Source organism: Dipodomys spectabilis, unplaced genomic scaffold, assembly GCF_019054845.1.
Source record: "Dipodomys spectabilis isolate Male_0828 unplaced genomic scaffold, ASM1905484v1 ptg000098l, whole genome shotgun sequence".
NCBI classification, from domain to species: Eukaryota; Metazoa; Chordata; class Mammalia; order Rodentia; family Heteromyidae; genus Dipodomys; species Dipodomys spectabilis.
This window is the reverse complement of record NW_024870775.1, coordinates 11,312,200-11,326,249: the sequence shown is the minus strand read 5'-3', so window position 1 is coordinate 11,326,249 and position 14,050 is coordinate 11,312,200. Positions and strand designations below refer to the sequence as shown.

Sequence of the window (14,050 nt, the reverse complement as noted above, 5' to 3'; positions counted from 1 at the left end):
GTGGTTTATTGGAGATAAGTCTCACAGCCTTTCCTGCCCAGGCTGGCTTTGAACCATGATCCTCAGATCTCAGCCTCCTGAGTAGCTAGGATTACAAGCGTGAGCCACCAGTGCCCGGCTTTGTTACAGTACATTTTATAAATACCTTCTGGCGGGGTGCTGGTGGCTCACACCTGTAATTCCAACTAATTAGGAGGCGGAGATCTGAGGATTGTAGCTCAAAAACAACCCCTGCGGGGCTGGGAAGGTAGCTCAGTGGTAGAGCTCTTGCCTTGCATGCATGAGGCCCTGGGTTTGATTCCTCTGCACCACATAAGGAAAAAGAAAAAAAGCCGGAAGTGGCGCTGTGGCTCAAGTGGTAGAGCGCTAGCCTTGAGCTGGAGAGCTGAGGGACAGCGCCCAGGCCCAGAGTTCAGGCCCCACAACCAACACCAAAAAAAAGAAATAATTGTGAAGATGACCAATGTCACGCTGGCCAGAACGCTGTTCCTAACCTAGAGCTAAAGACACAGAATTCTGAGAATTCGAGGGAAGCTAAAACCACACTGTAAGGACCTACCTTTGGACCTAGAGGACAAGGCTCCTTACAGAGGGGGTGGGAACAGGCCAAAGTAGCTACGTGCTGGCCAAAAGCAGGCAGACTCTGGGACTAGGACCACTCACACTCTAGTCAGCCGGACTCCTGGAGTTAGCTGGAAGTCTGTTACACAAAGCAGTGGGGCAGACTAATGCATGCAAAGAGTGTCCACAATACTTCCTGAAGAAAGCCAGATCACAAAGGGGGCAGCGCCACCTAGTGGTATCCACATTCAGAACCCATAGTGCTGGGTCACACTGTCCCAAATGATGGCAAGGCCTACATATAAACTTATATATTGAATTGTAATCCTTTTGTACTATTAAAGACAATAAAAAAGTAATTTTTAAAAGTGAAAAAAAAAGATCAAGGCACTATCTGAGGATCGAAGCTCAAAGCCAGCCTGGACAGTTAAGTCCATAAGACTCTTAATTCCAATTAACCACTAGAAAGCTGGAAGTAGGAAGTGGTACTATGGCTCAAGTGGTAGAGCTGAGGGACAGGCCCAGAGTTCAAGCCCCATGACCAACCCTCACACACACACACACACACTAAAAAAAAAAAAAAAAGGAAAACCTGAGAACAGGGACAGGAGGGGGAAAATGCAGGGAATGGTGACACTGACCAGGAAGCACTGTTGTCATAACCTGATATATGGAATTTTAAGTAGCTCCTTTGTACAACCACTAAATCATAATTTAAAAGGGGGAAGTGACTGCATGCCAGTGGCTCATACCTGTAATCCTAGCTACTCAGGAGGCTGAGATCTGAGGATTGCAGTTAGAAACCAGACTGGTAGAAAGTCCGTGAGGCTTTTATCTCCAATTAACTACCAGAAAACCAGACGTGGAGCTGTGGCTCAAGTGGTAGAGCTTTCACCTTGAGCTAAAAAGCTAAGGAACAGTGCCCAAGTCCTGAGTTCAAGCTCTAGTACTGGTCCAAAATTATACATACCAAGGCCACACTCCTAGGCCATTCATGCATCTACTTCCAAGCAGCTTTCAGAATGGGTCCCTAAAGTGGCAGTCATACATACCTATTCATGACTTGCCAGTGTGTTAATGTGCAACTCCTCCTTCTGGGACACAGCAGGGGGCCCAACTCCTCAGCTCCTACATTCCTCCCACCCATTCCAGCACCACATTCAATCTCATTAGGCACAGAAAGGTCCAACAGCTGCCTTAACACTGCTCATCTTCCACTCCCAAGAAAATAAAGAAGAGGAAAGAAACTTTAGGATTGAAAGCATGGTTCAGTTGGTAGAGCGCTAGCCAATGATGGATAGCATCAGAAACCAAGTTCGAGACCTAGTCTCAGACCAAAAAATAAAAATGTAAAGAAATCATTTTCTCCCAACTTATGAAGTCTGGGCTTGATTTTTTTTGTTTGTTTTGATGGAGACATTTTGTTTTGTTGGTAGGTAAGTTACCTAGACTGGCATGGAATTTCTGGGCTCAAGCAATCCTCCTGCCTCAGCTTTCTAAGTAGCTGGGACTATAGGTAAGCCACCATGCCTATCTTAAAGTTGAGACCTTTTTTTTTTTTTTTTTTTTTTTTTTTTGGGTCCGGTAGTGGGGCCTGAACTCTGGGCCTGGGCGCTGTCTCTCAGCTCTTCAGCTCAAGGCTAGCGCTCTACCACTTGAGCCACAGCACCACTTCCGGCTTTTTTCTTTTTGCTTATGTGGTACTAAGGAATCAAACCCAGGGCCTCAAGCATGCAAGGCAAGTGCTCTACCACTGAGCCACCTTCCCAGCCCCAAGTTGAGACCTTTTTATTCCTCTTCTTGATGCTGTGACAAGAGGCACATATGATCTGAACTCAGGGCCTCACACATGCTATGCACATGCCCTGGCAGCCCCTCAAGCTCAACATGATACTTATGAGAGACCAAATTTATATCTGCATCCTACTTGTGTGCAGCCCAAGCCTCCTGAAGTCAAGGCTAGCTGGAGGACAATTTGGACATGTGTGGGGCTGCACAAGGAGATTGGCAGGCAGCACTGGGGCTTCTAAGATACTAGGTCTCCACATGGGCCCACAGAACTGCAGTACAACAGGTGAAGTACAAGAACTTTCCCCAAACAAAATCCACTTCCAGGGTGTTTCAGGAGACAAGGGCCAGAACAGGTTTTGCGCCCTCAGCCTCCCAGAAAGCCAAGTCAGATCATAAACATCCCTTAAGAACAGGATGTGATCCTGCTGGCTAGGCACAGCCCGAGACAGGAACAACACTATGCTCCTTGGCCACAGGAGCAAGGCAGCCACCTGAGGGAGGGGTGTCTCTTCACCTGGGGAAGGTCTATCACCTTGAGAGATTCTTGACATCTTGGGGTCTCTCCACTTGAGGGGGAAGCCATATACTTTTCTTGGGTGACCGTACCAGCATTTCTGCTGTTTAATTGTAGATGGAGTCTCTTGCCCTGACTGGCTTGAAACCACAATCCTCTGAGATCCTCTGATCTCAGTCTCCTGAGCTGCTCTGATTATAGGCAAGAGCCACCAGAACTTAGCAGATCCACTTCCCTCAATGAAGACAAAGAGCAACACAAAATCTAGCTCCTCTATTCTGCTCAGTCCTAGAAGGGACACAGGCAGTCCTACTCAGGACCTGGACCTAGACAGTGGGGAGAACACAAAATATGATGCACAGGGCTACCTACAGATCAGCCGCGCTTACAACAGGCCCTCAGGCATAGAAATAGCTGCAAAGGGCTCAAGGAGAAAATCGAAGTTCCAGCTGGCTATGGAAACCTATGTTACTCTGGCTAGAATGATAGCTCCTAGTGTCTGACACACAGTGCCATGTGGCAGACATTGGGCATACCAGCACACCAGTGTTGATGGCTGGTCCAGACAGGCACAAAAGCCTGTGATCTTCCTCATAAGAAACAAGGCCCAGAGGTTTCTGGCCAAACCAGAGCAGCGCCAGGAGCATCAGGGACACTTGTGGGTAGTTAACTCTCACAGAGAAGAGAAGGAAACACCCAGCATCAGCCTGGTAGGCCAGCCTCCAGGAGCTTTAGTTCTGCAGGTAGAATTCAAAGGAGAACAAAAAAACTGCACCCTGTGACCTCTCAAGGCAAAAAGTAAATGAAGAGGTATTGTCAAGTGACAGAGAACTGAAGCCACACTGCTATGGGAAGGTGGCAGCTTTCTGAGCCAGTGATGAACACTGTAATTAAGGACAGCTCAGCCCTGTAAGAAAGTCTCAATCCTGGCCTCATTTCCCAGAACAACAGGAAAGATAACCAGGAGGCTCTAAATCTTAAATCCTGAGTAAACAAAACAAATGCTATAGGCCTGTGCCCACGCTCAATGGCTCATCAGCCCTCCACCTCCCTGAGACCTGGAACACAGGGGTCAGTCTGCAGGTCACAGTGGAAGGGCAGGCAGAGCCTATGCTAGAGAAGATAAGCAGTGTTCCCCAAAAGAACAGAGCAGTGGACAGAAGAGATAGGTAATGAAAATATAACCCCTGTTTTGTGCTTTGGGGCAGGCCACACAACAGCTCCAACCTACAGCCCACTCTGCATCCCTCCACCTACCTGCTGCCAATCAGCAACACAGGCTGCTACAGGGGCCAGAGTGGAACAAGAATCCTCCACCATTATGGGATTCCTTAGTCCTAAATCTCAGTTCATCTCTAGTGATTACCATCACCTGAAAGGAATGACTATCTCCAAAAGCAATTACTTTTCTCAACACACATACAATCTTATAACAGTATAGGACAGACACTGGCTCCCCTCTGCTATAGTTTCAACAAAGGTGTTATTAAGACTTGAACAAGACTGAATCACTCAGCTCCATTTCCCTCCTGCTGTCAAAACACCAGGTTAAACCTGGGTAGTATGGAACAAAAGCTCCCGCCCCCATTCACAGAGAGAAAAGGACTCCAAGTGAGGAGCTGAGGCTGCCTGCCAGAGGCAGAATCACAGTAGAAGCTGTCTGCCAGAGGGCTGGGGTGGGGGCAGCAGCCAACATACCTGAGGTTCAAGCCCATGGTCTGGTCCAATCTCTCCCAGCTCTGCAGCTTTACCAGCAGCTTCTGAAAAGACAACAACAGCTATGTCCCCCCTTCACCACTGACCAAACAACCATCATCATGTAAAACTGACAATGACAATGGCAATGCCAAGTTTCCTGATCTTTGAGGCCATTCTGCCCCTGCCTGAGCCCAGACTCATGAAGGTTCCAAGTCTGCTTCAAAGCAGTCTTTTGCTGGTCTGAGCTGCTAAAGTTCCACAGCATGGTTCAGCCTCACTCCTTCCTGGCCTTACAGATTCACATAAGCTACCAGGACCACCAGGATACAATGGCTCTGTAGGAGTCTGTGCCCTCAATGCAGACCCAGTCCTGAGCCCTGAGGATCCATTGCACTCCATCTTCCAGCTGTCTCTTGGATGCCAAGTTCGAGTCAGATGGACTTGATCCCAGAGCCAAATTTCCCCCACCCCCACTGCAAGCTAGGATCAGCAAACCTAGAGGACCAGGAAAGGGGCAGCATTGCCCACATGCTTGTACACGCTGGCCTGAACCCCAGAAAGCCAATTCTCACTGTTCTTCTGGAACTGAAGCAGAACATGAAGACCATATGCACTAGACCAGCCTCCTATCACTCCCTGGGAATTACAGCACAGGACTGCGATCAGTTCTTCTCAAACTTCTGGAACGCTCTTTGAGCCATTAGGTTCCAGGTGAGTAACTTCCCAAAGTCAGTGCTGTTACATCGCTACCCAGCAGGCCTGATCTGAGCACTTAGTGTGAGTCGAAGCTATTACTACTACTCACAGTGCAGACAGAACAGATTGGATAAGGGACTGGCCCATGTCACACAGCCAACAAGCATTCCTGCAGGACTTTGGACAGTGACTTTAGAGCTCAAAATTGTTAAAAATCTATTTCAAAACAAACAATATTGTGTGCAGAGAAACAGAAAGGTATTTGGTGTAGAACCATCCTGGCAGGCTACATTCCAAGAGAAACCCACCAAGAGAGATCCATCCCCTGAAGGATTGGCCACAGCACAAAAAGTGGTCACAGGCTTTTTGGTCCCCACAAGTCTTCAGCTGTCCTGAAAGGAGAAAGACTCATAGATTCCCAATCCTCCAAATGGGAGCAGCTCAGGAATTAACAGTGAGGTGGGGACAGATGCCAAGGGCCAAAGTAGTGAACAGACACTAGTGTTCCTCCAGTCTGGGACTGAATTAATGAACAGTGGCCTGGTACATCTTGGGCACAGCAGGCAAGGACAGCAGGAGTGATCAGGAGAAGCAGTGGGAAAGGCAGGAGACCCCAGGCTAAAGCTGAAAGTCTAATGTAGACCAAACCTGCTGTATACAGGCGGGGGAGGGGGGGGCTTCTCTGACCCTCACTTTCTTCAATGCCCACAACACAACTTCCCATTGCTGCCAGCATGGGCATCTATCCACTCAGCACCAGCCAAGTGCCAGCAGAAGTAGGGAGAAGAAACGCAGCAGTGTCCACCACGTCTCTCTCACAGGTGCCAGGAGCCTTTCTTTCCTAATGTGTCATCTGAGCCAAGTCTCTGCTGCTGCTGGTCAACCACACATATTCAGCAGCCTCAATAAATCAGTCTTTTACTGCTGAACTTGAGAAACCAAACTGGGTCTCACTGGGCTAAACACAAGATACCAGCTTGGCTATGATCTTTCTGGAAACTCAGCTGCTTTCCAACAGCTAGAGGCATCCACATCCCTTGGCTCAGGGCCCCTTCCTCTGTCTTCACCTTTGGCAACGGCTGAAGCAGGTCCTCCACCCCACCTCCCTGAGGCCACCCAGCCCACCCAGATAACCCAAGATCATCCCTGGGCCCCAACCCAGCCAAGAGGCAAGTGCATGCAGCCTCACATTCGCCAGCACAAGCACCAGCCATATTTGAGCAGCTTTTTGGGTATGACCAAGATGCCCAGGGTATGGGTCAGGGCTGAAGGCAGCCCCATAGGCAAAGCTTACCCACTTGACCCTCACCTCCTTTTCCAGTTCCAAGTCAACCAGAGCTTCCTGCAGCTTTTCCTGGCGGCCCAGCTTCCTCTGAAGCCCTTCCAGCTCCTCTGAGAGGAGTCCGTTGGTCTCCTTCATCTCCCTGCAGGACCGGCAAGTCATTCCAACAGCCACACATTAAGGGGGAACCCAGGGCACCAAGGAGCTGGAGGCAGTGCAGCCACATCAGACTCCTTACCGCAGGTGAGTGTTCTCCTCCTGGAGTCGCTTCAGCTCTCGCTCCACCCTGGGCAACCTCAGTAGTTCAGACTTCATGTTCCTCACAACGGCTGCATCCTGCTCCTGCAGGCACAGCTTCTGCTCCAGGTCCTGTAAGAGTCAGGCAGAAGGGACAGGAGACAGTGAGCACCAAGACACATGAAAATCACCTCTGCCAGTGCAGAAGATAGGACACTAAGATCTAAGGATTGCAATTTGAAGCCAGCCAGGGCCAACAAATCCCAGAGATGTCAAGTTTACCAGCAAAAAATCAGAAATGGAGGTGTGGCTCCAGTGATAGCATACCCAGCCTTGAGCATAAAAAGCTAACTAAGAGCAACAGGCCTTGAGTTCAAGCCCCAGTATCAACACACACACACACACACACGCACGCACGCACACACGCACGCACGCACGCACGCACGCACGCACGCACGCACGCACGCACCAAAGAGGAATGGATTATTTGCTTAACACACCCTCCCCAAAAAGGAATGGATTATCTGCTTAGCAACTGTGAAACCCTGTACTACAACCCCACTACCACCACAAAGAAAGGAAAGAAGGAAGGCAGGAAGGCAGGAAGTCATGGAAGCTGTAACAGTCTTATGCTAACTTGTCCCAGGACCCCAGGGACCTTCTGGTTCAGGTTTCACACACAGGCCCTCCTCTGGGAAGCCTTTCCTGTCTGTACCAAGTATGCCACTGGGCAGCATCTTCATTATCCACTTCTAGAGCAGCCCTGTCTACCACACAGGAGAAGCCATGTCCTTGGCACCACTGTTCAGCCCTCAGTTCTGCAAGAGCAGGAGCAGCCTGTCATCCAAGACACTCTCCTTGTCACTGAAGCCTCCTACTGCTGCACAAGCAACACATCCACACAGCTGCAAGGATAAGCTTTCCTTTGCTGGATCTGTCACTATGGGACTCGACAAGAGGGTGCTTGCATTGAGTGACAAGTCACTGAACAGGATGAATAGAAAACTAAAACAAGCCAAGTCAGTTGGCCAATCCCAAGCCCAATGCAGCCACCTCTGCGCAGGTCAAGTCAAGAGAACAAAGTGACACAGAGGACCATCCTGGCTGTACATGCAAATTCTGAAGTGGGCCAAGGGCTACAGAGGGAGAGATAAGGGCCAGCGAGAAGATGGCAAAGAAGGCAAAGTGAGAGGGGATAAACCAGCAACCAAAGACAACAGGAGTAAAGCTCACAGGCCTGGGACTTGTCAGATCTCCCACAAAATGCTCTTCTATAGGCAACAGAAGCCACAGGAAGGATCTAAAGGCACCATCGGTCCAGCAAAGCAGCACAGCCTGCCATGAAGGCCAGATGGCCTGGCTTGGAGACACAGCTCTGATGTGCTTTGGCAGTTGAACTCTGGACAGGACTGCAGTGGTTTACTACTGCATATCATCTTTGACGGCCACTTGCCCCTCAGGTTTCCAGGAGGTCTCCATCACCAAAATGTGAGACTCCCAGAGCATTTTCTGTGGGCTCGCTGGCCAGCGTAGACATAAGGACAATGCACTAATGTCATCACATTCCACAGAGTACACTCCTAGCTAAGAAAGGCCTAGAGCAGCAGAAGAGCAAAACCACCAGCTTTCTGCAGGATGCCCATTCAGGCTGATGCAAGCAACCCACCTTAACCTTCTGCTCAAGGTCTGCTCTCGTTTCTTGGCAGGCCTGCAGTTCCTGGATCTTCTGGTTTGCTTCTTGCCATTGTCTATTCAAAGAAGAGTACATCACATGCAAAGAGAGCCCACAATGCCTTTCTGCCTAAGCCCCTTAGCATGGACCACACCTGCCTGCTTCAGGGGAATGAATGCCAGTCTGGGACCAGACCCTATGCCAGCACTGTAGCTTTAGTATCCTCGATCTGGATGGGACAGTGGATGAGCTTGTGCACTCCAGTATGGCTGTAGACAGCAGGGGCCCACTGGGGCCTGCCCACTCCTCTCCCCCAAGGACAGAATGCTCCTTAGGGTCAGGGAAAGCATTTCAGGGAGAACACATGGCCTTCCACATGCCACATGTCCATGCCGTATTTGGTTTGTTCTCTGCCCCTGAATGTCTTCCCCAGCCAATGACACTGAATCCATAGGAAATGTTTTATGTTGCTCCAAATCCAGCTGATCAGGATCCTTCTCTAGCATCCCATTCCAAGAAGTCACACCCCTCAGGAAGGAGGGAAGGAAGGAGCTCCAGTTCCAGCTCAGGAATGTTTAAGATGCTATCCTGCTCTGACACTCATTGTCCTGGCTTCAGAGACTTCAATGTGGGTCCCTCCTACAATCTGTAAATGAGGACAGCATTGAAGCCTAGGGAAGTTCAGGGCCCTAGGCCCTTCACCTGTGCTTCAAGTCCAGCTGCTCCTTCAGCTCCTGCTTCTCAGACTCCAAGCGTTTCACCTGCACCTCCTGGTCCATCACATTCCACTGCATCTCCGAGACTCGCCCCTTCAATGCACTGATGGTCTGAAAATAGAGGAACATCAGCATCAGGCCACCTATTAAGACCAGTCTGCAGGTACAGCTTCCACAGGGAAGCAAAAACCAACAGGAAAAGACAATTACCTCCCCTTTTGCTACCTGAAGGTAGAGACAAAACCCCTTCTCCCAGGGAGTTGGTGCCAGCTAGACAAATCCAACTCCCTGGGAAGGCTCCCAGCCTGGGCCTTGTCTGCCACAGGCTGATAGATGTGGGGACAACCATAGGCCTCAGGAAAGCTGGTCCCACTGAGAGGCTCTGGAGCAAAAGCTGCCTCTGGCCAGAACAGACCTAACCTGAAGCCTGGTGGCCACCAGGCCTGGTGCCCTGTGCCCAGCACCCAGCATCCTTGCACACCAAGTACCCACCTCTATCTTTTCTCAACACCTTGTCTCTCACCATCATATCCTGTGCCTGCAACTCTCTATCTCTGACCAGCCCTGTGCTGTGTTCCAACAGTTTGTGAGGACATGATCCTGAGTATCAGGGCAGCAAATTCCCCTCTTGGACACAGGACACTGAGGCTGTCCTCCAGGCTATGAAAGCTATCCCGACTGGAGAGCTGAAAGGCAGCCTTGGGGACAGAACTCCCAAGCTGGCAAGCTGGGCCAGAAGCTACTGGGGAAACAGTAGACTCAAAAGGAGGGTGGAGCCGGGTGCCAGTGGGTCACGCCTGTAATCCTAGCTACTCAAGAGGCTGAGAGCTAAGGATTGTGGTTCAAAGCCAGCCCAGGCAGGAAACTCCCTGAGACTCTTATCTCCAAAACCACTCAGAAAACCAGAAGTGGTACTGTGGCTCAAGTGGTAAAGAAGTAGCCTTGAGCTGAAGAGTTCAGGAACAGTGCCCAGGCCCAGAGTTCAAGCCCCAAGACCAACCAAAAAAAAAAGGAGGGTGGTCTCACAGCAGCTACCCATCTAGCAGCTTTCAGGACAAACTGTGAGTCCACCTGAAGCAAACACCACCTTTCACTCTGAGGCACCTCTCTGGGCAATGGTCCCTGCAACACCTCAGGGAAGAATATGCTGGCCGGGGCAATGAGAATGGCCAGCATAGCTGTATAAGAAAGCATGTAAATGAGGCCCGACATCAGCTACACAGAACATGAACACAGAGGGCAAGAGGCTGGACCCAGCAACCACATCACAGTGATTCTGGGTGGCCTGGGCCAGGGTGTCTCAGCACCCTCTGCAAAAAGACCACAGTATTCATTCCCTATCCTTGACAACTCATTAGAACACAGCAGCAGTGTTTCCCCACACCCTCTAGGGAAAGCACACAGAAGTGCCCTACCCCCTCAAACCTATACAGTTCACTCTGTCATAATAGTGTACATCAACCTAGCCCTCAGAGAATGGAGGTATTAAATCATGTCCAACAAGGATTCAGAAACACAAGCGGGCACTGAGCACTATGATGAAGGACAGTGTCAATGGGGGACAGTTTCAGGGAGGACTGAGACAGCTTCATAGTGGGGAGAGCTATAAGTGGGGTAACAGGACAACGCAGCCATGGGCAGGCTTTGATTCAGGACTGAATGACCACAGGGGCTTCTCTGAGGATTCACCACCACACCCCCCCCCCCCCCCCGGTTCCTTAAAGGTATACAAGGCTCCCCCTACCCTCCAGCACAGAGCAGCACCTGGGGTCTGGGACCCACAGCCCACCCCAGCCAGTGCAAAGCAGGAGCCAACTTCTCTGAAAGCCGATCACGCCTCCTCTCCTGACAACACTCCTTCAGAAGACAGATGCAGGAACAACCTTAACATGCTCCCAGCGCTGTGGAGGCAAAAATAACCTGCAGCCTGCTCTGAGTCTATCAAGTGGAGAAAGTGCATGGAGACAGAATACCAATGATGCAATATAGCCCAGCCCTCCCCCAGTGGTGCTCATCTGTCTCCTCTTGGCACCTGTGATCTTCAATACCACACAAAACAGACAGGGAAGGTCGGGGGGGGGGGGGGGGGGGTCTAGTTCCCATGAGTACCAACATTCAGGTGTATAAAAACACGGAGACAAAGAGAAGCTTTCCCCTGGACTACAGCTCACACACACCCTGGTTCAAAGGCATTCTCTGATGCTGGAGATGCTAACAAAACTTGCTGGTAATCAAAGAAATGCAAATCCAGATGCACCCACTTGCTCATTATCTTCTGGGAAATAAAGAAAACCATGTTTCTGGAACTTAGGGCCATCTATGACAGTCAAGGCTGTTGTGACACCAGAAGTTCTAAAGCAGCTGTCAGCACAACCCAGCACCTGGCAGCAAAAGCAAGAGAGAACCTTGCCAGGTCCTGTCACCCTACTGGAGGGTCAGTCCCCACAAAACAATGCAACAGAAGCAAATAGGCTGCCCACAAGAAGCTATCTACCATGCACACCAAGTGAATACAAGAAACGGAGGGGAGGGGGGGGAGGATGGAATGAAATGGGAAGTGGAAACAAAGAAGGCAACAATGCTTGATAAAAAATGTACTCATTGGGCTGGGAAGGTGGCTCAGTGGTAGAGCGCTTGCCTTGCATGCCTGAGGCCCTGAGTTCGATTCCTCAGCACCACATAAGCAAAAAGAAAAAAGCCAGAAGTGGCACTGTGGCTCAAGTGGTAGAGCACTAGCCTTGAGCTGAAGAGCTGAGGGACAGTGCCCAGGCCCAGAGTTCAGACCCCATGACCGGACCCAAAAAAAAAAAAAAAAAAAAAATGTACTCATTACCTTGCTCATGTAATTGTAACCCCTCTGTATAATATTTTCACAATAAAAAAAACAAACACACACTTTAAAATGACAAAAGATGAATCAGCCAGGCATTAAGATTCCTAGTTAGGAAGACCAAAAAGGTCCTCAACGTATTAACAGAAACCACAGAACAGAAAATTAATATTTTCACTATGATCACAGCCAAGCAAAAGTGCAGGTGCACTGTGAGAGGTCTAATTTAAAGTGAAGATGTCTCAGTGCCACCATGGAGTTGGGAGCGCATTCATTCTTCTTCCTTGGAAAATAGCTAAAGGCCTAGGGTTGACCCCCAGAGCCCTAGTCCTGAGCCCCTCATTCCTCCAGACTGCACTCACCTCACTGGCTACAGCCAGGCTGTCCTCTTGCTCACGCAATTGCTTGTTGGCAGTGTCCAGGCTTTGCTTGCACTGCCTGTGACGCTCCAGCTGCTCCTGTATCTTCTCCTCCGCCTCAGCTTCCCGATCCTGAAGCTGCCGAATGCGCGCCAGCAGCTCCTGGTTGCGGTCCACCTCACGCTGTGAACAGGGAAGAACTTGGCCAGAGTGAGGTGCAAATGCAAATAGGCATGAGGACATGGGCAGCCCAGACCACTCAAGACCATTAGCCCAGAAGAGCAGAACCAGGACAAGACTTGGAAGCCCATGCCAGTGCTCCTGCCACAGCAGCAAGATAGGTCCCACTCTAAGGAGCCAGTCCCCAGGAGGCACTTGGCAAGGATCACACCATGCTCTCATTACACTGTCAGCTCACAGGGGAGACCATTTTTGCAGGAAGGAAATGGAGCATGGAAAAATCTAAAATTCAAAACCAGCCTTGGAAAGAAGTTGGGCTTCTGCAGCAGATCTTGCTGAATGCACTGAGGCTATCCTTAAATGAGTGCACTCCTGCAATCACCAGATAACTGAAGCAAGACAGGCACAGACACTGGCCTGCAGACACAATTGCTTTACACTGGGCACACAACTGCCATATCACACAGACCTAAGAGCCAACTCCTACCACGAAGGCCTGGGAAGCTGGTGAGGAGGGGACAAAACTAGAACCTCTGCTCAGACCTCCTCACTCCATGATCCAAAGGGGACCTGACAGGTTCTCTGTCAGCCACAGAGAAGGGAGGGAGCAAAGGGCAGGAGCTGGATCCTGGGTAGACAGGGGTGAGTGTTGGTCACCAAAGCCCAACACTGCTGCTCTCTCCCTGCCTCCATGAAAGCTGTCCACACAAGCTATCCCTAGAGTACAAGGCCTTACTCAGAGTCACTTATGTACAGGATGCTCCAATGCCTGACCAAAGGTTTAATAAAAATACAGGAATGCAGCCCCATGGAGGGAAGGCTGACCCATACCTCAAAGGGATTCGAGGGAGCATTAACTGCAAGTGCAACCCCAACATATCCAGTGGATCCTCGCTGAACAAGCGTGCTACATAGGGTACAACTGTTTATAATCAGTGCTTAGAATGCATGAGGCTCTTTTTTTTTTTTTTTTTTTTTTTTGTCGGTCATGGGGCTTGAACTCTGGGCCTGGGCGCTATCCCTCAGCTCTTCAGCTCAAGGCGAGCGCTCTACCACTTGAGCTACAGTGCCACTTCCGGTTTTCTGGTGGTTTATTGGAGATAGGAGTCTCACGGTCTCTCCTGCCCGGGCTGGCCTTGAACCGTGATCCTCAGATCTCAGCCTCCTGAGTAGCTAGGATTACAGGCGTGAGCCACCAGCGCCCGGCTTGCATGAGGCTCTTAGCTAAGGCAAACAGGGAGAGATCCAGGGAGGGAGAGAGAGACAGTCATGGCCAGAACAATGTCTCTACAGGTACTGCATGTTCCCAAGCATAGAAAAGGGGTTCAGCAGTCTCTTACAGCCTTATCATCTAATTGCTATTTTGACCTGTCCTATCCACCCATGGCCAGATGGTTCCTGAGCCCTATTCAGCATGCCTATGGGCCCGGGAGAACAGGCCATGCTCATTCACCCTACTGTGTTCCTTGGCCTTCCCCAAGGAAGGACCATGCAGTGACCCCCTCATAATCTCC

The 14,050-nt window shown here is 50.2% G+C and overlaps 1 protein-coding gene across 2 annotated transcripts in view; it reads right to left on the bottom strand.

Moving 5' to 3' along the window:
• Positions 1–14,050, bottom strand: part of Mad1l1 (mitotic arrest deficient 1 like 1) — a 299,059-nt gene that overhangs the window by 274,931 nt on the left and 10,078 nt on the right. For both annotated transcript variants that reach the window (XM_042686979.1, XM_042686978.1), the window contains exons 4-9: positions 12,360–12,539; positions 9,154–9,278; positions 8,446–8,527; positions 6,781–6,911; positions 6,570–6,684; positions 4,565–4,626 (exon numbers count right to left, since the gene is read on the bottom strand). In XM_042686979.1, the coding sequence (XP_042542913.1) occupies positions 4,565–4,626; positions 6,570–6,684; positions 6,781–6,911; positions 8,446–8,527; positions 9,154–9,278; positions 12,360–12,539 (695 nt within the window). The remainder of the gene's footprint in view (positions 1–4,564; positions 4,627–6,569; positions 6,685–6,780; positions 6,912–8,445; positions 8,528–9,153; positions 9,279–12,359; positions 12,540–14,050) is intronic.